General features: G+C 35.3%; 1 protein-coding gene across 35 annotated transcripts in view; it reads right to left on the bottom strand.

Annotated features, from left to right (window-relative positions):
- Positions 1-23,074, bottom strand: part of CLASP2 (cytoplasmic linker associated protein 2) — a 178,053-nt gene that overhangs the window by 135,229 nt on the left and 19,750 nt on the right. For 30 of the 35 annotated variants that reach the window (XM_049099765.1, XM_025461432.3, XM_035704957.2 and 27 more), the window contains exons 3-7: positions 21,124-21,227; positions 19,208-19,299; positions 17,970-18,045; positions 16,333-16,430; positions 8,813-8,883 (exon numbers count right to left, since the gene is read on the bottom strand). In XM_049099765.1, coding sequence (XP_048955722.1) covers positions 8,813-8,883; positions 16,333-16,430; positions 17,970-18,045; positions 19,208-19,299; positions 21,124-21,227 — 441 coding nt within the window. Of the gene's footprint in view, positions 1-3,996; positions 4,472-8,812; positions 8,884-16,332; positions 16,431-17,969; positions 18,046-19,207; positions 19,300-19,378; positions 19,401-21,123; positions 21,228-23,074 lie in introns of those variants that run through there. The other 5 variants (XM_049099792.1, XM_049099780.1, XM_049099784.1 and 2 more) reach the window with 5 other exon arrangements.

The following is a 23,074-nucleotide window of genomic DNA, read 5'->3' as shown; positions in this document are numbered from 1 at the left end:
TTTTGAGGCAGATTGCAGGGCTCAGTGCCACATAATAATCCTACAGGTTTTTAACTCTATCTGATTTGACTGCCCAGAGCTACTTTGCAATCAGCTGACTACTTGGTTTTATATTCTTGGGTAAGGATAAATAAAACTAAACAGAAAGGCACATGAGAGCCACTCTCAGCAACTCTTCACTTGATAGCCATTACAGTGTTTCAAAAACCCGTTTGCCTAGAAAGAAAACTAATAAAATCTTTCATATGATCTTGAAGTTAAGCTTATATAACATGTATTCAATAGATAATAGATTGATAGCCAAAATATATAAAAAGTAACTATCAATAAATAACAAGAAAGTTAAATAACAAAAAAAAAGTTGGCTAAGGATGCCAGAACATAATTCATAGAAAAGGAAATACAAATAACCAAACATTTGAAGATGATCAACCTTACCAGGCAGTGGAAATGTCTTTAAAAGGGTGAGATATTTTTCACCTGTTTGACAGGTAAATTTAAAAAATATTAGTAATAGCGAGAACTGAAAAGAATGCAGAATAGCAGGCACTGGTAGTGGGAATATAAGGGGTAAAGTCTCTTTTTGAGGAAATTAGCTACAACGAACACAATTTGAAATGAAAAAAACTTAGATCCAGAAATTCTACTCTAAAGTATTTTAAGAAACATATGTGTATACACACGTATTACTTGTAGAAAAGTGTTTCGGAATCATTTAAAAAATTTTATGAGGGATCCCTGGGTGGCGCAGCGGTTTGGCGCCTGCCTTTGGCCCAGGGCGCGATCCTGGAGACCCGGGATCGGATCCCACATCAGGCTCCCGGTGCATGGAGCCTGCTTCTCCCTCTGCCTGTGTCTCTGCCTCTCTCTCTCTCTCTGTGACTATCATAAATAAATAAAAATTTAAAAAAAAAAAAAAAAAAAAAAAAAAAAAAAATTTTATGAGATTAAATAACCTCAAATTCTATAAAAGAAATGGTTATGATACATTCATACTATGGAATATTATGTAACAATTCAAAGACAGTTACACATGAGGAACATTAAAAAAAAACAGAAAAACTCTGTGCCATACTGAGTAGACATAGCAAATGGCAAAAATACTTTCAGAACAATATCATTTATGCAAACAAAAACCAAAACCATTTATTTTGATACTTAATATGCATGTAAGGCACAGTAAAAGGTATGCAAAAACAGATACCACAATAATAAAAGTGTTCACCTCTGTTTATACCTGGGCTTTGAGGTGGTTCTGAGGGGAATTTTACTTTATCTGCATTGTTTGAATTTTGAAAAGAAGATATTTCTGTTAGTCAAAATGAAAGAATAAGAAATAACACAGGTTAGGAATAACATCATCCATTTGTTACACATGTTCACATGATATTAGCATAGTATATGTGTATTATATGTGAGAAAGACTAATATACAAGAGTATATATAAAACTGATAAAAACTACAAATCCCAAGGTAACATGTTACTATGTTTACTATCTTTACTGTTCAGATTTCCTATTTCTATTTTTAAATTAAATTGAATTCATTTTTTTAGGGCACCTGGGTGGCTCAGTCAGTTAAGCATCTGCCTTTTCGATCCCGGGTTTCAGCACCAAAAAAAAAAAAAAAAAAGCATCTGCCTTTGTTTTTTTTTTTTAATTTTTATTTATTTATGATAAGTCACTCAGAGAGAGAGAGAGGCAGAGACACAGGCAGAGGGAGAAGCAGGCTCCATGCAGGGAGCCCGACATGGGATTCGATCCCGGGTCTCAAGGACCACGCCCTGGGCCAAAGGCAGGCGCTAAACCACTGCGCCACCCAGGGATCCCAGGCATCTGCCTTTGTTTTAAGTCATGATCCCAGGGTCCTGGGACTGAGTCCCACATTAGGCTTCCTGCTCAGCAGGGAGTCTGCTTCTTCTACTCGTCCCCCCTGCTTATGCTCTCTCTCTCAAACTCATTCTCTCATAAATTTCTTTTTAATTATTTTTAGAATAAACTCTATGCCCAACATGGGGATCAAACTCACAACCCCAAGATCAAGAGTCTCAAGCTTTACCAACTGAGCTAACCAAGCACCTCCCTAGATTTCCTGTTTTTATTCTTTATTTATATTTTAAAAGATTTTATTTATTTAATCATGAAGACACAGAGAGAGAGGCAGAAACAGACAGAGGAAGAAGCAGGCTCCCTCAGAGGAAGGAGCTTGATGCAGGACTCGATTCCAGGATCCTAGGATCATGCCCTGAGCTGAAGGCAGATGCTTAACTGCTGAGCCACCCAAGCATCCTGATTTCCTATTTTTAAATAAAGGTGTATTGCTATACTTATCAATAAAATGCAATAAAAATACTCCCATTTTTAAATAAAGGTGTATTGCTACACTTATCAATAAAGTGCAATAAAAGTATTCACTTTTGAAGAATAGAATGAGAAAGGTTTACCCTCTGAACTTTATAAAAGACTGTTGCTTTAATTTTTTTAAATGAGTACATTCCTAAATAGTCTGAATGTATTTATGTATTGCTTGAAATACGAAAAATTAAGCAAAAATACACTGATATCCATTGACTTAATGTTTAATGTGATTTATGTTTAAGAAAGAAACAAAATCTAAATATGGCCCAAATCAAATTTAACATTTAGAGTTACCTGTAAATTAAGGTTTAAAACAGAAATAAATATATAAACTTGGCAATGCCCATAAGTATATGAGAACTTAATTTGATAATTTTGATGGACTTTGCCTTAAAAATTAGTAGTTAAAATTATTTTCATAAGGACATCTAAAAGACTTACGTAAATTCTTGGAATAAACCATTACAATATCAAATCAAAATATACCTAACAGTTTAAATGACTATTTACCAACATCATCATTTTGGTACATTTGTATCCCATTCCTCATAGTTCCAAGGAGACAAACTCCTGAGAGAGAAGTCATATTGTCATAAGGAAGGATAAAACTGTGAGAATTAAAACTTCCAAAAACAGACCAGTCTTCCTTAAGAACCTAGTGAAAATACAGAATATTTTTGAGGAACTTCAAATTTCCCTTCATACATATCTCTGGCATTGATGATGTTATAAAGTTTACTTCTAAGCATATTTTAAAAAGCTCTAATAACAAAAAAAAAAATCATGCTCAGGTAGTTAGGGGTTATGAAGGACAATACCGAATGCAACTTAAGGTTCTAGATTTGGTTCTCGTTTGCTCTGTGTCTAGATCTAGGACTTATCATAGTAGCAAGCCTCAGTTTCACAATCTGTGCAATGGAAATGCCAAAATATTCCGTATACTTATAGAATTATTTGTACCTGAGGAGTTAATGTAGACTAAGTATACTAAAGTACTCTGGAACAGTATAAAGCACTGTAGAAATATTTTAAAAATTATTATTATAATAAAACACTGGAAAAATCTATTTTTAATCAAATTATACCCTATATAGGATTTGTAAAAGAATAAATATTTTCTAGAGAACTATTTACTAGGGACACTGACAAATCACAAGCATGTTAATTAAAATAGTGTCTATGGCAAGACATTTTGCTTCCTTAAATACTTTATTAATACAAGATTCTACTTGTTGTCATATACAACAGGAAAGATGATAAGCTAGCCAACCAAACCTTCCTGCCAAAAGCTGTCATTCGTCTAAGAGCCATATTCCATATTCTCTCTTCAAAGCTTTTGCATATATTCCATGTTTCTTCCAATAACCCTTCCTATAGACTACCACAGACTGAGGGCTTGCTTGGGTTGCAAGGTAAACTGACATATTTGCCAGATCCTATACAGACATATCAAGCAGAAAAGGATACTAAATGGCAAGCAAGCACACATGTGCATATATCCATACACAACTGTACACATACACACACACACACACACAGTCTTTAGGAAGTAATATATTTCTCACACAGCAAATGATCGTCACTTTAAAAGGAAGTATATAACAACACAAGCACAAGAAGAAAAACAGATCTTACTCACCATCTCCCATAGCCATTCAGATGGTCCAGGGAGCTTTCTCAAACCGAGAGGTCAAACAGCACAGCAAATAAATGCTGCTCGGTGCCTGCGCCACTGGGTTCGGCCTGCAGCCTGCAGACACCCAGAGCACTGTGTGACCCAGGCCGCGCTGCAGCTCTGCACCGCAATAGCCAACAGCTGCTACTCCACTTCAAAATAAAAGTCTGGGGTCTTGCTGAAAATCCTTGTCTATTTAGCAGAACCTAGCAGAGCCTGATCAAGATTATTCTTTAACTACACATATGTGGTTATACACAGGTTACGGTGCTTCTCCTTATACTGGCTGCCTGAAATTTAATGTAAGAAAAGCTCGAGGAGCCAATAAATGCCATCCCAGTAGGGGACTTTTAATGCAATCATCAAAACACAAGGCATGTGTTCAGCAATCATTTTCTGCTTCCCTAAAGATATCCATGTAATCAGTAGCGATCACATGATCTGATGGATTAACTGATTTGTGCCTTTTAAAAAAGGTTTTCATGCTTTTGTTATTACCTTTTAATATTTACAACAGAAGATTGCTAGAAGTGCACAAACAGGAATAGCCCAGTTTCCATGATTAACTGCTCTCATTATGCAGGAAGCATTTCTGGCTGCCGTAAACAAATCACGTCAAAGGCAGCCCATCAAAGGCTGCTCTGTGTGCGGACAGCAGAGCCACACGGAACAAAGCTTGCTTCTGGTGGAGACAGAACCTAGCCAGTGCGCAGCTGCAGGACACGGAGCACCCTCCATCCAAGCTGCACAACCATCAGCACATTGTCAAGCTTCGGGAAGGCCCTGGGGCTAATAGTCACAAACAAACACGTTTTAAAATCAATGTAAGAAAAGGGCTGCTTTGCTTTTCACTAAAGTGTATGCTACAAGCATATAAAGAACTAGACTGCAAGTTACCTTATTTAGCCTCTTATAATCCAAGTATCAGGGTAATTTCAAAGCCTAATTTCTATGCTTTGTTTTATTGCAGCCTTCTAGAGCAATTTTTTTCTAGCAACTGTTTCAAATATAGAAGTGGGGAAGCATTTTATGATGATTTTACTCCAAGACTTCATTAGATCCTATGCACAGGAGACAAATGAGAATTTTGCATAGTTTTTTCACAGTGAAAGAGAAAAAGACTTACAGTCACAGCCACCAACACTGTTGGTGTTTACATCTCAGCTAGTGTAGGAGATGGTCTAAAAAGCTCCATGACAACAGGCCCAGACATAATCACAGGGGGCCTGCAACTCTCAGTCTTTTCCTTCCTCCAGGGCTGGTACTGCCTCCTTCCAGCCTTGATCTGATTAACTTTAAACTCAGTTATCTTCTAACAGCAGAGCTAATTCTCCACTGTACTCAGGGATTCTGCTCTAGATTACTTTACTTACTAATAATCTAATATTATTAATTATATAATAATTTAATATGAGAATTAAAGTCAGGCTTAGAAAACCCTCAAGATTAAAAAATGTGCATTTCTCCCTTTCCTAAACTAAATGATATGCTCAAATCTCTAATTATGTAATTTACTTTGTGTCTTGAGTATGCTGAACTAGTTCTCTAGAAAATCAAGTCAAAGAGTTCAACCAAAACTTAAAAGAATATAGATATGGCAGTTATGAAAGAAATCAGAGACAAAAAGCATGAGATGTAAAATTGTGTATCGGGACATGCATAAGGGGATAAGAGGTACACTAAACAGAAAAAAATATCTCTTATAAAGTTATACCTTAATATTATACCTTAATAACAAATCCCCTGGGTTTTTTTGTTCTTGTCTGTGTTTAGGTAAAAACTCTAAATCAATATATCATAAGAAGTGTGATGCTTTAGGCATAGACGCTAAAATTTTTTATTTACCAAACAGTTTCTAGAATATTATATGAAATAAATCTGAACTGAATGCCATGTTTGGGTAAACTCTTAACAATTTTCTTTGCACATGTACACCAAGTGATAGAGAAGGGGTGCTACCTTCAAAGGCTCTCAGTCTGTTATATGCATGAACTATTTTCACAAGTTTTCATCTTGAGCTTTTACTTTGCCCAGTAATGTTTTTCTGTTCTGTAACTTTAAAGTTTTAGGTTGAGGGCACAATTACAATAAGCCAATAAGGGCTGAAAATTTTGTAGGGAAAAATCGTGGAGAAATTTAAAAAAGAGTATTACTTCGGGTACAAACTTTTTACCTTCAAATTGTTACTTACAAAAATTCGTTTTCAGTGTTCAATTGATAGATTTCTCTCCTATAAAAATTATTCAAAAATTATTCATTGTCTGGGGTTAGGATGACACATACCATAATGTTAGTGTAAATAATTTTTTCACTTAATTGTTTTCACTTAGCTGCAAGGATTTTAGGAATAATTTAAATTAGTTTCATTAAATTCATTAAACAAAGGGTAGTTGTATTTTTTCCATTACCAACTGTAATCATTCTGGATATTCATTTGCTTACTTGCTTACAATCTATCTCCCTCCCTAGAATGTAGGCTCCCTGAGGCAGAAATTTTGTCTTCTTCACTGTTGTAACATGATCTAATCTACATTTTAAGATCACTCTTACTTCTGGGTAGAAAATAGATTCTAGAAGGCAAACATGGAATAGAAATCTATCGCAATACTCAGGTAAAAGCTAAAGACTTAGGGTGGGGTGTGAGCAGTGGACACAGGAAAAAAAATGAACAAATTTTGGATATATTAGGATTTCAAAGGTAAACCAAGGGGGAGATCAATTCAGGTTTGTACCCTGAGCTGATGATGGCAGCACTGGCTGAAATGGTAAACTGGGAGAAAAAGAGATTTGAGGAAAAGGAAGAGACCAACAGTTAAGCCTGAGATGCCTATTAAGCACCCCAAAGGAAATGTAATCGAGCCACAAGCTACTAAATCTAGAGCATAAGAGAGGTAAATAAGGGCCAGAATCACACATTTAGGAGTCAACAGCAAGTAGTCATGATTTAAAGCCTTTGGGCTGGATTACATTACAGAGAAAGAATACAGACAAGGGAGAGGAAAGACCTAGGCCCTGGGACTTGCCAATATGATAAATAGGCTTCCCTTTTCTATTCTCTTCCCTTATTAATGAATCCATTAAAGTATTTTTCAGTGACAGCATAGTATTGTCATCAAAAACACCCTGACTTATTTCTATATCCCACTGTATGACTATTAAACTTTAATATTCACATTTGACCACAGTTAGAATATTCAGATCATAATCTCCAATACATAAAGTCTCTGAAGACTCCTTCCAAGAGAAATAAATGCCAGATACTGACCCCAAACCTCCTGTTTATGGAGAAACGAGAAAAAGAAATGGGAGCTAAGAGAACAGGGAATGTAAAACCTTCTATTTTGAAGGTAACAGAAATAACCTCACAAAAAGACAGCACTTTCAAAATAAACCATGTTCAAGTAATAAATACCTTAAATTTATAATATGCATTTTAACTTTTTTCTTAGAGTTGTAGCCACATAATCAAATACACAAATGAGAATGCACTATAAATGGAATGAAAACATAGTAATCTCAATCCAGGAAATTTAGATTAAATTTAATCTTCCTGCTGTTTCTGGTTTCTATGGAAATAGAGGTAACTGCTGGAAAAATTAGGATAAGGTACTCAGAACACCTTCTATTCAGAGAAGAGTGAGAAACAGCTGGCAGTCAGGGTGAGGACTGTTGCACTGAAGTCAGTTTACGCTTCTGGAACTAAGTTTAGATTAGGTTTTTAACACTGAACTGTCTGTCATTCCATCTGCCTTCCTGCAACACAGTAAGGCTCAGTCTTGGTTTAATAAAAAAGAACTAAATTATATTAACTAGTTCTTCCATTATTTGACTACACAACTCATACCAATTTTCCCCCCAATATCAGGTGTATTACTAAGGTAACCACACTCTATTTATTTTTAAAGATTTATTTATTTGAGAGAGAGCTTGAGCATGCGTGGGGGGGAACAGAGGGAGAGAGAAGGGGAAGAAGATTCTCATTGAGTTTAGGGCTTTGAGATCATGACCTGAGCCAAAATCAAGAGCCTGATGCTTAGCAGACTGAACAACCCGGGTGCCTTCCCTCCCCCTCTCTTTAATAGGAACCGACTTTCCTAGGTGGAAAAAACACCTGTACTATTTTTGGAAAAAGAATATATTCTTCACATATATGGCTAAAAATGAAAAGTCGTGGTAAATGTCACCCACTAAAACCAAACATAATCTAGCAACCTTACAAAAAGAAGAGCAACCACCAAATTGAGTAAGTGCCAGATACTAACCCGAAACAACCTTGTATTCTAAATTGTCTCATATCAGTTGAGAAACCAAAGATGATCAGATCATGCTGATGAAGTTTCTACATGTAAGTCTCTTCACCAATATCATCACTGAGAGTCTACACATAGGTGTAATAAAGCCCATCAATCCCCAAACTTTTACTAAAAACAACTAAGACAATTACTTTTGGAATGAAAACATTTTATGCATGGAACATGGAAAGCAAGAGAGTCAACATATCTTTAACCCAGAAGCTACAAAAATTAGGAAAAGAACCATATCATTTTACACAATTGATCCAAAATTAAATTTTCAGTTACTATAAAAGAGTCAGAGAATAGGTAATAATTAGCAGGATGTAAAGACTCTATTATTATATCCTAACTAAGGTTCAAGCCACAAAATCAAATCTGCTGAATCAGTGACATAACAGTTGACTTGAAAACATGTTTTAGTACCTAAAACTTTGCTAAACAATCTTAGAAATGTTTGAGAACTGAAATAACATAATTATTCTTACCTTTGCAGACACTCAAAATCATGCCGCCTGAATTTTGCACTTCATCAAATTTGGCAAAAATCATCTCTAATCTGGAAATAAAGAACACATTTGTTTTTATACAGTTTTTGTTAAATTTTTTTTAAGATCTTATTTATTTGACAGAGAGAGAGCGCGCGCACAAGTTGGGGATTGGGGGGGGGGGCAGACAGGAAGAAGCAGACTCCCTCGTGAGTAGGAAGCCTGACATGGGGCTTGATCCCAGAACCCTCGGGATTATGACCTGAGCCGAAGACAGATGCCCAACCATCTGAGACACTCAGGCGCCCTTTATATACAGTTTAAATAGAAACAATTTCCTTAATCACTTCCCTGAGAAAAATAAGTTCAGGGATTCAGTTAGTTTTATACAATTCTCTTTTTAATTACCTCACTTACTAAGAGAAAACACAAAGCCCATCCCTCTTAAGTAGAGAAGCAGCCAAACACAGGCAGTTATCTATGTGCAGTTTCATAAAATTATGAAATTGTTTCATAATTTCATAAAATTATTTCTCCAAACCCATCAAAAATACTTTAGCTACAACCTTATAATAAATCTGAGTCACCAAACATCTTTAAAAAGTACATAAAATCATGCAAAGGAAACATAAGGAAAACATAAAAACAATGAAATATAAAATGCTAGAAACTAAAATGAGAAGGATATAACTGATAATTTGATATTTTCTCTACTATTGACTTTCAATTACTGCTTCTGATTATATTCAGAATTACTTTCTATATTCTGCTATCATTTTTTTTTTAAGTCAAAAATATGTTTCTTCGCCGGGACACCTGCACCCTGATGTTTATAGCAGCAATGTCCACAATAGCCAAACTGTGGAAGGAGCCTCGGTGTCCATAGAAAGATGAATGGATAAAGAAGATGTGGTATATGTATATAATGGAATATTACTCAGCCATTAGAAACGACAAATACCCACCATTTGCTTTGACGTGGATGGAACTGGAGGGTATTATGCTAAGTGAAATAAGTCAATTGGAGAAGGACAAAGATTATATGGTCTCATTCATTTGGGGAATATAAAAAATAGTGAAAGGGAATAAAGGGGAAAGGAGAAAAAAATGAGTGGGAAATATCAGAAAGGGAGACAGACCATGAAAGACTCCTAACTCTGGGAAACGAACAAGGGGTGGTAGAAAGGGAGGTGGGCGGGGGGTGGGGGTGACTGGGTAACAGCACTGAGAGGGGCACTTGATGGGATGAGCACTGGGTGTTATTCTGTATGTTGGCAGATTGAACACCAATAAAAAATGAATTAAAAAAAACGTAACTGTTAGAAAAAGATCCTAAGCAATTAAAGAAATTCAGAATACATTAAAACCAAAAAAAATGTGTTTATTACAAAAATAATGTATACTCATTATAAAAGAAAACTAGGAAATATAATTAGGAAGAAGAAAAAAACCTAAACCCCAATCCCACCATCCAATTTTTTAAACTGTATGCCTTCAGTTTGTATTTATATATAAATGGTTTGTATTTATATATAAATTTTCTTTAGATCAAAATGGGATCATGCTGACAGCAGTATTTTTTAGTTTGCTTTGCCTTTACTTTCCTATATATCATGCTATTATTGATTGATTGACTGATGGATTTGAGAGAGAGAGAGAGAGCGCTGAGCACAGGAGGGGAAGGAGGGGCAGAGGGAATGGGAGAGAGAGAATCTCAAGCAGGTTCCACACTCAGTGCAGAGCCTGACATTGGGCTCAATCTCAGGACCTGAGCAAAAATTAACTAACTGAGCCACCCAGACACCCCTATGCTATGATTTATTCTTAAAGTTATGACTTAGAGATGTGGAGAAGGGAAGAGGGCCACTGTCATTTTTTTTTAAGATTTATTTTTATTTATTTATGATAGACATAGAGAACGAGAGAGGCAGAGACACAGGCAGAGGGAGAAGCAGGCTCCATGCCAGGAGCCCAACGCGGGACTCGATCCCAGGACTCCAGGATCGCGCCCTGGGCCAAAGGCAGGCGCGAAACCGCCGAGCCACCCAGGGATCCCTGTCATTTTGTTTTTAATTGCCAGATATTCTCTGTCTTACCCTTGTTTCTTTCACAGCATCATTTCTACAACCTTAGTTATTAGCCCTTGATCCATATCCTGTCATTTCTTGCTTGTAAACCGAAGATGCAGATACTTTTTTGTCTTAAAAATACATTTTTTTCCTCCTAGGAACTCATCATAATGTGATTTCTAAACCTTAGCCTCCCCCTTCTACCTCCACTGAATTCAACAAATAAAAATATTCACACATCTGAAAGCACACACTTCAGTTTAAAGACACAGGTTAAACAAACAAACAAACAAACAAATAAATAAATAAAGACACAGGTTGCTTCATCCTACATAGTAGTATCTTCCAGAGAGTTGAGCAGACACCAGACAAGTTGCCCAGGACAAGACTGGACAAGATGAAATGGGAGAAGGAACACTGGAACTGGAAGGTGGGACCTCAGAATGAAGAAAGATCACACAGGCCAGAAACAGAAAGGAGAGGATCCAGGAAAGCTCTCTGGGGAAAATGGCAGAACAAGATGTTAAGAAGCATGAAATTAAGAATTAGAGTAGCAAAATGACAGTAAGAAACTGAGGAAAGAAAGCTCTGAGAGAAGAGAACTGGTAAGGAACTGAGTGAAGTGGGCAAATAAAACATACAGGTCCTTAACTGAGCTACCAGGTACCCCAGGGAAAAAAATGCTTAATTATTACTTTAAAACTATTTGACTCAATGGCTTTATAAATAATACTTAAGTTCAGCTATTTTAATAAAGAATGTTCTTGATATAAATAAGGGTGGACAAAATCAGAAATTCTACCCTAAAGGGCTATATCCAATAGGAAATTTGGAAATCACCAAGGGAGCGCATTTAATAGGCAGAAATACTTTTCAGAAAATTAAAGTGAGAACATAACCACTATATGATAAAAGATTATAGTTTTCAAATAAATGCAATATCCCGTATAAAGCTATGAGAATAAATGTTAGGGAAAAAGGGAAACAGTGCAACAATCATCTAAAGAAATGGGTAAGGGATCCCTAGGTGGCGCAGCGGTTTGGCGCCTGCCTTCGGCCTAGGGCACGATCCTGGAGACCCGGGATCGAATCCCACATCGGGCTCCCAGTGCATGGAGCCTGCTTCTCCCTCTGCCTGTGTCTCTGCCTCTCTCTCTCTCTCTGTGACTATCATAAATAAATAAAAATTAAAAAAAAAAAAAGAAATGGGTAAACCAAAATTCATTCATATTTTACCTTATAAAAGTTTTAGACTCAAAATACTACCTACAAAATAATGAAGTCACATGCTAAAAGGATGGAAAACACTTGTATGCTTGAATAAGCAAAGCTATCACACCCTGTACCCTCTCGTTCCCTACTATCTGGTAGAGAAGCCTCATGGAGAAGAACAGAACCAGAGCATGGAGGAAAAGAACTGTAGCCTGGGAGTCAGAAAGCCTCAGCTTCTGACCAACTACCCGTCACTGCTCTGGTCTCAGAATCCTTATCTGCCAACTGACTCACCACTTAGTGGTCAGAGAAACCATAAATAAGAAGGGACAGGGTTAATAAATCATTGGCTTATTTCAGTAAGAACATTAAAAGTGTAGGCTATCCATGTATGATAAAGTTCCTAGGAGACTGATTCTGATGGGGGGGAAATCAGTTAAGGAGTTTCCCCTAACAACTAAAAGTATTTATAAAACATAACTTAAGAAGAAAGGAATATTATAGGCTAATCTTATTTTGAGCATAGGTGGAAAAATCCTAAATACATATATGGACACTTAATTTATAATAAAAGAAACACTGAAGAAAGAGGTTTTCAATAAGGGATGCTGGTCAAATAGCTACTCATAAGAAAAACAAAAAAAAAAATGTGTCTAAGGCAGCCCAGGTGGCTCAGCAGTTTAGCGCAGCATTCAGCCCAGGGTGTGATCCTGGAGACCCAGGATCAAGGCCCACGTCAGGCTCTCTGTGTGGAGCCTGCTTCTCCCTCTGCCTGTGTCTGTGCCTCTCTCTGTCTCTCATGAATAAATAAATAAAATCTTTTAAAAAAATGTGTCTGAACCCCTATCTCACACCATTTTGAAAGAAAATATCACATGGACTATAAATCAAAATGTGAATAAAACTTCAAGACAAAAAAAAAAAAAAAAAAAAAAAACTTCAGGACAGTTACCCAGAGAATGTCACAAAGATTTTTTAAACTGGGCACAGAAATTTCTAATCATAAAGGAAATGACTGGAAACTACATCAAAATTAAAAACTTATGTACATTAAAAGACATCATCAAGAAAATAAAAAGGCAAGTCACAAAGGGAGAAGATATCTGAAACATATGCATAGCTAGCAATGACTTGTATCTAGAATGTATTTTAGAAAGTCCCACTAATCAATTTTTAAATGACAGACCACCCAATTTTTAAAAATAGGCAGGAGATCTGAAAAGACACTTTAAAAGAACATACCCAAATGGCTGATAAATACACAAAATGGTTCTCTTCCTTATTAGTAATCAGAAAAATATAGATTACCCCTATAATGATAACACATGTACCAGAAACTTAAAATTAGTGAGTTAAGACTAAATACTAAATGTCAATGAAAATGCAGAATAATAGGAACTTGCAAACAGGGCCAGTGAAAATATCAGTGCATACAATCACTCTGGAAAACTGTTTGTCAATATCAATTATAGGTAAGCATACCATATGGCCCAGCAATTCCACCCTTAGATACATTCCAGGAGACGAATATATAGGTACACAAAAAGACAGGTACAAGAGTGTTATTTATTTACTTATTTCTTTATTAAGGTTTCATTTATTTATTTGAAAGAGAGAAAGAAATTGAGTCTGGAAAAGGGGCAGAGGGAAGAGGAGAAGCAGCCAGCCACCCCCGCCTCACCCCCTCTCCCCCCCCCCCCCCCCCCCCCCCCCCCCCGCCCCGCCGCTGAGCAGGAAGCCGGATGTAGGGCTTGATCCCAGGAACTTGGGGTCACGACCTGAGCCAAAGGCAGACACTCAAAAGACTGAACCACCCGGGTGCGCCAACATAATATTTTTTAATTGCATTATTCAAAAAAAAAAAAGCAACAAACTGAAAATAACTCACAAGTCCATCATTAATATGGATTCATAAAGTAGGACTTATTCATAAAATGGAAAGCTAAATGGCAAAATCCAACAACCTAAATGACTTAAAACAACAACAACAACAACAACAACAACAAGGGGCACCCAGGTGGCTCGACTGGTTGAGCAACTAACTCTCAGTTTCGGCTCAGGTCATGATCTCAGGGTCATGGGATTGAGCCCTATGGTGAGGTGGGCTCCATGCTCAACAAGGGGGTGGGGGGAGGGGTGGTACTGCTTGAGGATCATCTCCCTCTGTCTCTCCCCCTGCTCTGTCTCTCAAATAAGTAAATAAATCTTTAAAATATAATAATAATGTTAACTGAAAGAGACCAGACACAAAAGAATACATACTATATGATTCCACTTACATAAAATTTAAAAATTCAAGAATTAAGAAAGATTTAGGGAGGCTTGTGGGTGATTTTAATGTTCAACTTTGCTACCTATGTGGTAGACACATGGGAGTATTCACTTTGTGATAAATTTACACAGCTGCATACTTATGATTTACATACTTTTCTGTATGGATTTAATACTTGCATAAAATTATAAAATTATTTAATAAAAATAATTTCAGTAGAACATTTAAAATATATAATATATATGTACATATACACACTCTTACACATAAATACATTATGCTAACATCATTTCTTTCATTCATATAAGATGATGTAGGATTTACTCAAATGAAATTGTTAGCCCCGGAAGTAGAAAATGAATGAATAAGTAAACAAAATGCATATTTAATGGACAATTACTGAAAAATAATTGGTATTGGAAAATACTACATGGTAAGAGAGACAGCCAGGTATAATGAGTTATAACAGAACATACTACCACCTCTGAAGTAGCCTTGCATCTCCTGACACCCTGCCCCCTACTACCAAAAATCTAATCAAGCCTCCAGATCCAACTACCAATTTATAGGATATAAAGACAGAAGGATATGTTAAATCATATCACAGAAAAAGAATTAGCAATATTCAGAATATGGGAAACTTTACAAGATAAACTACCTGGCTTATTCAACAAATAAACACAAGAAAAAAAAGCATTGGAGGTATATAAAGATTCAAAAAGACTTGTAAGAACATATCAACTAATTGTTGGACTGTATTTGGATCCTGATTCGACCAAACCTAAAAATATATACACAAACTTATGACGTTTATGAAACAACTGGAAGTTTGAATGCTGACTGGATATTGGATTTACAGATTTGCGAAAAGATTTAAGTTGTGATGATAGTATTATAGTTGCGATTTAAAAAAAAACTTTTTTTCATTTAGAAATGTACTGAATTACAGATGAAATATTATGAATAGGGATTTGCTTCAAAATAATACAGGATAGGAATAAGTTGGTAAGACTATAACATACAAAACTGGCCACTAGTTGTTAATTATTGAAGCTGGTTAACGGGCACATGAAAGTTCATTATACTATTGTCTACTTCAGTAGATGTTTGAAATTCTCCATAATGAAAAGTTTTAAAAAATCTTTTCAAGCCCCCTTTAAAACAGGAACTAAAATTTGATTACAAAAAATTTAATTGGAATAATATTTAATAAAAATAGTAACTCTGAGAAGTACTAAAGAAAAAAAAGTATCTTTGGAAAAAAATGTTCTGATATATGAGAAGCTCATCAATAGGATTTTTACTGATCTGACCAAAGCTATTGTACTCAGATATTGTAAATTTTCTTTTTATTTGACTAGGTTTTTTTTTTTTTAATTTTTATTTATTTATGATAGTCACACACGCACAGAGAGAGAGAGGCAGAGACACAGGCAGAGGGAGAAGCAGGCTCCATGCACCGGGAGCCCGATGTGAGATTCGATCCTGGGTCTCCAGGATCGCGCCCTGGGCCAAAGGCAGGCGCTAAACCGCTGCGCCACCCACGGATCCCTTATTTGACTAGGTTTTAAGACTAGTGACTAATTCTTATACAGCTTTCTGTCATCCAGTTTGTGTGATACCTTTCAACAAGAGGCACTCAAAAAATATTTACTTAATGAATAGATTAATATTTTTACCAAATTCTTGCTCAAGCATCTTTCAAATAATTATTAGTGCCTGGTATCAAAAGACAGTTTACTGGATGGTATTTAATTAAATATTAAATAATGTATGAGTAAATAACCAAACAATGTCCAAAAAAATTACAGGATATAAAGAACTTTTTAAACAGTGATAACCTATATATCTTTTTGTATTCTGTGAATTTTAAAACATTTCAGAAAATTGAACCTATTGAAAATAAACATATGAAATTAAAACTTTTAAAATCAGCATCAAAGAAAAACAAATTTAGCATGACTTACCTAGCAGGAGGAATTCCTCTCTTATAAAGATCCACCCTCACTCTCTCTCCCACATGTCTATAGATTTCCACCATAGCCAATACTGCAGCATCTCTCACCTGCCAAAGAATTCAGAGCTTAAACTTAGATGAGACATAATCAAATACTTCACCTCAAGGCATCATTATAACTTGAAGTTCTCAGTTGGTTTTAATGTCTCTAAAACCCCTGAGAGATTCTGGCAGGTCATTAACAAAAATGAAGAGGACTTGCTATGAAAACTCTAGGGAAACTTTGTAAAAATCTAAGAAACACATACATAAAAGTTACCAATGTGGCTTTTTAAAAATCTTCTATTTGTATTAAGACTGCTTAAAGAATTGCCAATAACTGTATGAATACAAATCATTATTGTGGTTAATATACTTTCCTGAAATAAAACTGCCCTTCAAGAATATGGTCTGAACTCAACACCAGTGTTCACAGCATCATTATTCACAATAGCCAAAAGGTGAAACAAACCCAAATCTCCACCTATGGATGAATGTATGAACAAAATGTGGTATACACACATACAATGGAATATTATTCAGCCTTAAAAAGGGAGGAAATTCTAACATGTGCTATAACACAGACAAACCTTGAAGATATTATGCTATGTTAAATATGCCAGATACAAAAGGACAAATTGTATGGTTCCACTTTCATGAAGTACCTAGAGTAGTACAATCATATAGAAAGAAAATAAAATGTGGTGGCCAGGAGCTGGGAGTTGGGAAGATTGGAGAGTTATTGTTTAATGGGTATGGAGGCTGGGAAGATGAAAAAGTTCTGGAGATGGACGGTGGTGATGGTTGTACAACAGTGTGAATGTACTTAATGTAAATGAATTGTACACTAAAAATATGACTGGAATGGTAAATTTTATGTTGTGTATATTTTACCACAATTTAAAAAAAAATGTGGACTCAAGACAAGAATTTGGAAGACAGCTCTAGTTTCCTTGCACAGCTCATTGTCAAAGAGCAGATAAAGAGATAGTAGAACTCTCTTCAAACTCCAGAGGCAGAGCTAGGGCCTAATAGTAAGGAAAACTATCCAGGGTTATTCCAAATGCCCAAGTTATGCGAAAAAGGTTATAGTCAAGATTCAACTTCAACAGGATGGACAAGACCTAGAATACACCCCTGTATTATGCCTATAGCATACATGGCTCAGGTAAAGAAATTTCTAACAAGTAATACACCACTGGTACAAATACCCTCTGTTAATTAGGGTTATGACTATTGCAAAAAGTAGTTGTTATGCACTACATTCAGGAATGTAGGCTGACAATCTGTCCTCACAATTAACATGTAGGAAGACTATAGAAAGGAATCCAGGCTCTTTGTCATTCAATCTTACAAACCCAAAAACTATCCTTTTAGTTCCTTAATATTAGCCAAACGAGTGACAAACTTAGGCAACTCATGGGAATATGAAAGTGTTCTTAGAGAGTAACTTTGGTGGATTTTAAAAGAAAAAAATGAGGTGAAATCTTGACTTCACTACCCCCCCTCCCTCCACCCTCCTTTTTTTTAAATGAAGTAATAAGGGCACTAGAAAAGAAGAGGTAGCCAAAAAAATTAGTCAAGGCTTGAATGTAAGTAAAATTTTACCTTACTGTTGGAATCTTCAAATAGGATACACAAATGTGGTACCAACTTGCTGAGGGCTAGTGGCTGAGTCCCAAAACTAAATGTAATTTGAAACAGAAATAAAAGAGAATTTGGTTTTAATCAAACAGTAAACAAAATATCCTTATACTTTCTTCTTGTCTGTATCAATAAGACAAATATGGTGGAAAGCATGGGTACACATCACTAAAACATGAAGGACATGAGACACAAGCAAAAACTAATTCTAAACAATGTGACATATGCAAACTTGAAAAATCATGACTGACAATGAAAACTGTCAACACATGATCCAACAGAACAAAATGTTCAACCAATGACACTCTTGAACCTAGCAACCTATGATTACTCATGAAAATTGGAGCTTTTGCTTTAAGAGTGATTTTTTTAGACACTGGGTCTCAAATAAATTTGCATTCCAATAAAACCTTTATGCTTATTAATATTTTGATGAGGTCATGGGTTGAAAGCAAATGACAGGAGAGCCAAAAACCATGAAAATTGTGCAGAACTGAATGCACTTACAAGCTCTAGATGGCAGAAAGGATCATAGAGGAGTAAAAGAAAATAAATGAAGGTATAGTTAGAAAAAAGGAAGTAACACTACAGGAAAAGTTGAAAGCTACTATATATCACCTATCTTGTTGCATAGAACTTGACCAAAAAATCCAGAAAGAGAAAAAAAGCACTAGTTTACAACTTCTTCAGACTGGAATTCTGAGCTCTGTGGCTCTATGCTGTCAGAGCTCTGCTTACTGCTACCTGATTCACTGGCTAGTTATCTGGAAGAGTCTTGTTCAGTCTATGATTTTTAGAACAGTCTACCCACAGTGGTCTAGAAAACATGGGTTGGGGGAAATGGCTACAATATCTGAAATACCACTGAGTTAACTAAAAACAATTCCAAACTGGGCCCAGAATAGAAGTATATCCTAAGTTATGTCAATGTATCTTATATGACCATCTATTTTGGGTAGAAATTATCAACTTACTCAAGAAAAAGAAACATTTATCACTAGTAATTTAAAATTAATATACACATAAAAAATTAACAGCTAAAGACATCAAATCAAATAAAAACTCTCATACCAGAGATCAATTCATAACTACTCAAAACGTTATTTCCATAGTTTTCTTCAAGCTTTACGAAATGAGTATTGCTTTTCCCTTTCAGAAAAATGAAAAACAAGATGGCTATTTTCAATAATCATAAAACTTACATGTTTAAGGTTTCAATAAGACACAGACACACGCCTTCTCGAGATCGAAAATTCTTGTGCTTAAAACCAGAAGCCAACTGTTCCCAAATGTACTATTCCAAAGAAAAGAAATATATAACACAAAATTAAATTACTCGTGTTATAACTTTAATTCCCAACCTTATCACCAACCTTAATGATAACTGAATTTTCCCATCAGACTTTATTTCTCTATAAGCTTTTCTAAGCCAAATTTATACTAATGTTGCTCTCATTCAAGTGTCTTAATCACATTTTTAGTTTTTATTTAGTTATCGTTCACTTTAGAATCAATTATTCTCAGAAAAACCATGTCCAATTCTAAAAACCTTAGAATTTCCATGGACATAGAATTCTTTCTAAGCTTTAGAAACCTCCCAACAACAATGCTACCATTATAAGCCCAGTAGTCCAGGAAGTATTTGAAAGGTCCAATGTTGCCTAGCAACTACTCCACACTGTCACATGGAACAGGCTTTTTCAACATTTTATAATTCACGCTTTTCTTGCTTTAGCCTGTTAACCAAGTACAAAAACATTATTTGGTAAAAGTCATCTTATTGCTCCCTACTATAATTCTCTTTCATAAAAAGTATACATATCTATACAGATAATTCACAGTAATTATAAGAACTTGGGGCAGGAAGGAATCCAACTTTATTCTTCTAAACACATAGCCAATTGTCTCAATCAATCCTTTCTCCACATATAGAAACATCATCCTTAGCATTTATTAAATTCATGTGCACACACACACATACCTCTTCCTGGACTCTTTATTCAGTTCTACTAATATTTCTTTTTCTGCCAAATATTCTGGAAGGTAACTTGGAAGTTTACTCAGTAAATCTTAAATGTGAATAACCTGATGCAGGAACAACATCTCTGGAACACTATTCTATATAAATACTTATATTTATGTCCAAAGACACATGTATAAGGATGTTCCTATGGAACTGTTTATAATAGCATATCAAAAAATGAGTTACAATTTAACCATCAAACAAGTGTTATAGGATACCCACCAAACTATTAACAAGAACTTCTTTCAAGATATAAAATATCTGGGCAAACAGTTTATTTTTACAATTTAATACTCTGAATTTTTTCAAAGCATATGTAGTATGTATTATAATTTTAAAACTGTATTTTAGGTAATGACCATAATATCACTGTATATACTGTAAATTCTGATTTTTTTCTACTTAACATGAGATACTCTTTAAATCTTTGTTTACGTGTCAATTTATTGTCGCACCTTTTTTTTTTTATTTTAAGTAGGCTCTGCACCTACCCCAGCACAGAGCTTAAACTCACAACCCTGAGATCAAGAGTTAGATGCTTAATTGACTGAGTCACCCAGGGGCCCCTTTTGCTCTCCTTTCAAAATATCTCCATAAGGGCTAATTTTTCCTACTATATTCATAAAACACAAGTCAGTGTCATAGAATATATGCCTTATACAATTAGCAACCACTTGTTCAAATAAAAATAAATTTCTTCTTGTTGCTGTAAAAGTTGCACAAATTAAATATAGCATTCAGTAGCTCTCAAAATGAGCTTTCTCTCTAAATACTATATTATCTGTAGGTAGGAAAAATAGAAAATCCTGAAGAATAATATAATCACCATAGCGTCCAAGAGAATCTCTGAGTTAGCTTTGTAAAAGATGTCAAAGAGTAGAAAATAGGAAAAAGAAAAGCAAAAAAAACCCAAAAAGTTAAATATTGACATTTTATCTTAAATTTTAAATCCTTTAACAATTAACAACAATTCACCGTTTAAAATTTCAGTTTTCATGTCCCTTGGAGCTTCAATGACTTGCTGTGATTACCAGCTGTCTTTACTTATATCTCATCATTGATTAGCAAAATCTAAATTTGAAAATGAAGGCCTACCATAGGTGGTGCTACTTGATCCATTAACTTCAATATCAGAGTCTGAGCTTCATCTCGAACTTTGTCTTTGGCATCTCCCATTCTGTCTATTAAAGCTACAATAACTAGAAAAAGGCAGAAAAAAAGAGTAAATATTTATAATTTACCTCCATTATAAGCTATATTTTACAAAATTATAAACACCTTGTTTCCATAAATGGAAAGTTAAGGGGTAAGCAAATTATTTTACTTGTAAGTCTAATCAAAAGTAAAGGAGAAGGAAGTTTCAAAAGCACATATACTACATGATATCCACTTATGATAAATGTTCAAAAAACAGGCAAGACTAAATATTATCCTATTTAGAGATGTGTATAGCTAGTCAAGCTCTACACACCAGCAAGGGAATGGTTATCTAAAAGGACATGTCAGTGGTTATCTCTGGTAGAGGGAGGGAGGTGTCATCAGGAATGCAGAGGCAGTATCTAAGATGACAGAGTTCTAGTTGCCTGGGCTGGGCACAAGCAGGTGTTAGTTTACAATTACATGTTTGATATACACTCTTATGTATGTATGACATATTACTCAACTGACAAAAATAAAAGCCTCGGCCCCTGGGATAGAGGTTTTTCTACGTCTAAGACTGTGGCACCATTTCATGAAAGGAGGTGGGAAAGGCAGGTGAGTGTCCATTCTTGAAGAGTTTTCACAAAAAAGGTTTCTGAAACTACATATCAATAAAGCACCAAAAAGAAATCACATCTATTGAGAGGCAGCATGAAGGGAAAGGGAGGGAATAGCTAGAACTTAGAGGGTAACAGGTTCTAAAGTCCACTCACAGGGCAAAAATACCTCACAGTCAAAATTGTCTTTCTGCAATCCCTTAAATTACCATTGCTCCTTGTGTGGTGTTAAAAGGCACATGGCAACAATATCTGATCAGCTTTTGTCTTTACATCCTCAACCCATAAATGTTTGTAGCAGTACTCACCTCAGAAGATGACTGAAAATTTAAAAGAGAATAAATTTAAACAACTTAGAGTGAAGGGCACTGAGTAAGTGCTCTCTCTGTGTGTCACCTACCACCTCCATCATCCCTACCATCATCCTGCACATTCAAAGGCAAAGAAATTAACTTTAGTTTCTCTTTTGACAGATAGCTATGGCCTTCCTTTCCCTGAGGCAATGAAGGCTGAGGCCTCTTTTAAAAAAGGGAAGAAGAAATGAGAGAGAAAGGGATTTTCTCTCATTTATTTATAAACAATTATAATTAAATGTATATATAATTTGATGCAAATATGTTCTACAATATAACGTCTACAATACAACAACAAGACTAATGTAATAATAATAAACAACAACACTTAAGGAAAAAAGAAATTAATTATTTTTGGAAGGAAATTCAACTAGAGTGAGAAGCCCACTATACCAGATGGAATGATATCCAAAAACCTAAGTTTAATCAATGAAATGACTGTGTAAGAAAGAGTCCTTGTTACAAAATCATAAGCCTAATCATGAAGCAACTGAAGTACCTGTCAGTTGGATTAATATAAACACTTCTCATCTTGCTTAGATGTATTATTAACATCAGAGAAAATCATTGACATCTGTAGGATTGGCTATTGTGGGACTCTGGTTCTGATAGCTTCTGAGAGGCAGACGATAGTAATAAACACTTAATAATGTTAAAATACTATTATGTACTAAGCTTGGAATTATCTCATGTCATCTTCATAACAATTCTATGAAATAGACTAGGCCCATTTGATAGAGAAGACCCAAAGGGATTAAATGCTTTGCCCAAAATCACACATATAGCAAGCTGAAACCAGGATTTAAATAATCCACACAATTAGGTCCCAGTCATAACTATTTCTATTTACTTGTAACTGAGGTGTTCTCTTGTGTATGTTTTTAATAATCACACAACAGTAGTATGAAAAAAAAATAGCCACTTCATTCTTGAGAG

The sequence above is a fragment of the Canis lupus genome, chromosome 23, assembly GCF_003254725.2.
Source record: "Canis lupus dingo isolate Sandy chromosome 23, ASM325472v2, whole genome shotgun sequence".
NCBI lineage: Eukaryota > Metazoa > Chordata > Mammalia > Carnivora > Canidae > Canis > Canis lupus.
Note: the sequence above shows the minus strand (reverse complement) of the source record. Positions and strands in the feature narration are given on the sequence as shown.